Genomic DNA, 2,278 nt, shown 5'->3' on the forward strand with positions numbered 1-2,278 from the left:
CATGGCAACAATAGTTAGTAACAATAAGGGAAATAGCTCTGCTACTAATCCATGCTTATTTTGTGCAGGGCATCACAACCTGTGTGACTGTAAAAATATCACTTTGAATTTTCTTAAAGACAGATACACTTTTTTAAAAACAAAGGGTTTGTGCTTCAGCTGCCTTAAAACGGGCCATAGGAAACATGAATGTAAAGGGAAACTAACATGTAACATTTGCAAAAGGCTACATCCCACCATCCTTCACGTACAGCCACGTATGGAAGTAGTAAACTCAAATGAAGCCAATGCAACAATAGCTGCAAAAACAGGTCAAATATATGCAGCGCGTACGGGGGCTGGCACCGCATTGCCAATGGTGCCAGTAAGAGTAAAGGCTAAAAGCAGTGACAAGTTTGTAGAGACATACGCCTTCTTGGATTCGGGTAGCACTGCAACGTATTGTTCAGACCGAGTGCTGCATTTACTTGGAATCGTGGGAAAGAAGACCATTCTGAACCTAAGTACTCTCGGAAACAAGCAGAAACAAACCACTAGAGAGGTAAGGGGCTTGGAGATCAGCTCCCTGGATGGAGAGCACACAATAGAGCTCCCACCGGTATTTACTCAGCCGTCTCTGCCATTATCAAGAGCAGATGTCCCAAGTGAGGAAGATGTCACCGGATGGCCTCACTATAGAGACCTAGAGCTCGAAAGGATAGACAGTGAAGTGGACCTATTAATAGGGGTAAACGTACCCAAGGCAATGGAACCATGGGACATTATTGCTGGTAAAGACGGTGGTCCTTTTGCAATAAAGACCATCTTCGGTTGGGTTGTTAACGGACCACTAGAAGTCTCTGGAGAAGACACAGAAAGTTTCGCACAGGCACACTTCATCAAAGGATCTGCGTCATTAGAAGAGCAGGTTAGAGACCACTTCAATAAAAACTTTCCCGAAAGAAGTATTGACGACAAACTCGAAAATTCAAAAGAAGATTGTCAGTTTATGGAATCCATGAAACAGTCGCACAAGCAGAATGACCACTTCTTTGTAAATTTGCCATTTAAACACCAATGTGTAGCTTTGCCAAACAACAAAAAACAAGCAGAGCAAAGGCTGACCATGCTGTTAAAGCGATTTGTTAAAGATGCACGATTTCGAGAAGCGTACAACGATTTCATGAACAAGGTCATTGAAAAGGGGTATGCTCATAGGGTTTCACCGGACGACAAGCCTGAAGATGGTAAGGTCTGGTACCTGCCTCACCATGGTGTATTCCACCCAAAGAAAAACAAAATCCGAGTAGTGTTTGACTGCGCTGCACGTTACGGAGGGACATCCCTGAATGACCAGCTCTTGCAAGGTTCAAACTTGACGAATACACTAGTCGGCACCTTAACCAGATTTAGACAGGATGAAGTCGCAGTTATGGGGGACATAGAAAGTATGTTCTACCAAGTCCATGTGTCCCCTAGCGACAGAAATTTCCAGAGGTTCCTTTGGTGGCCAAAGGGCGACACAAGTGCAAAACCAGTGGAGTTTCAAATAGTCGTGCATTTGTTTGGATCAACATCATCTCCAATTATTATATGCCAATTATGCTCTGCGGCAAACCGCGGAAGAAGCGAGAGGAAAGTTCAATGATGAGGTTGTTAACACTGTGCTGAGGAACATGTATGTGGACGATTGCCTGAAATCCGTAAAAACAGAAGATCAGGCGATATCACTGGTTAAAGATTTGCAAGCGGTCCTCAAAGGAGGAGGGTTCCACATATCGAAATGGGTTAGCAACAGCAGAAGGGTTATGCAGTCCATCCCAGTACAAGAAAGGGCAGCCGAGAAAGAGAACCTCGACCTTGACTCTGACCAGTTGCCCTTAGAGAGAACTCTAGGCGTTAGCTGAAACCCAGACTCAGATGCTTTCAGCTTCACTGTCGACGTCAAGGATCATCCACATACACGTAGAGGAATTTTGTCCACAGTCAGCAGCATCTACGATCCCCTAGGGTTCCTAGCACCTATGATCCTCAACGCAAAATCATTGTTACAATAACTTTGTCAGCTTCAAATTTCTTGGGATGAACCCATTCCAGAAAAAATACGACGAAAAATGGTGTCGTTGGCTTCAAGAAATAAACGAGCTGCATAACTTCGAGGTAGACAGATGCTTTATACCTTCAGGATTTGTGTTCTCATCAGAGCTGCATCATTTCGCTGACGCTAGTGAAAAAGGGTATGGAATAGTTTCATACTTGCGTATGGTCAATTTAAGCGGATATGTACATTGCGCATTTG

General features: G+C 44.0%; 1 protein-coding gene across 1 annotated transcript; it reads left to right on the forward strand.

The window, feature by feature from the left end:
- The first annotated feature begins 355 nt into the window (after positions 1 to 355).
- Positions 356 to 1,765, forward strand: LOC127872061 (uncharacterized). The gene has a single exon (XM_052415396.1). It carries the CDS (start codon positions 356 to 358, stop codon positions 1,625 to 1,627), a length of 1,272 nt encoding a protein of 423 aa, XP_052271356.1. The 3' UTR covers positions 1,628 to 1,765.
- The last annotated feature ends 513 nt before the right edge of the window (positions 1,766 to 2,278 follow it).

The sequence above is a fragment of the Dreissena polymorpha genome, chromosome 3 (genome assembly GCF_020536995.1).
Source record: "Dreissena polymorpha isolate Duluth1 chromosome 3, UMN_Dpol_1.0, whole genome shotgun sequence".
In the NCBI taxonomy this organism is placed as follows: Eukaryota; Metazoa; Mollusca; class Bivalvia; order Myida; family Dreissenidae; genus Dreissena; species Dreissena polymorpha.

What these genes read in the sequence shown, in the direction of transcription:
- LOC127872061 (XM_052415396.1), top strand. Translation starts at nt 356, where the DNA reads ATGGTGCCAGTAAGAGTAAAGGCTAAAAGCAGTGACAAGTTTGTAGAG.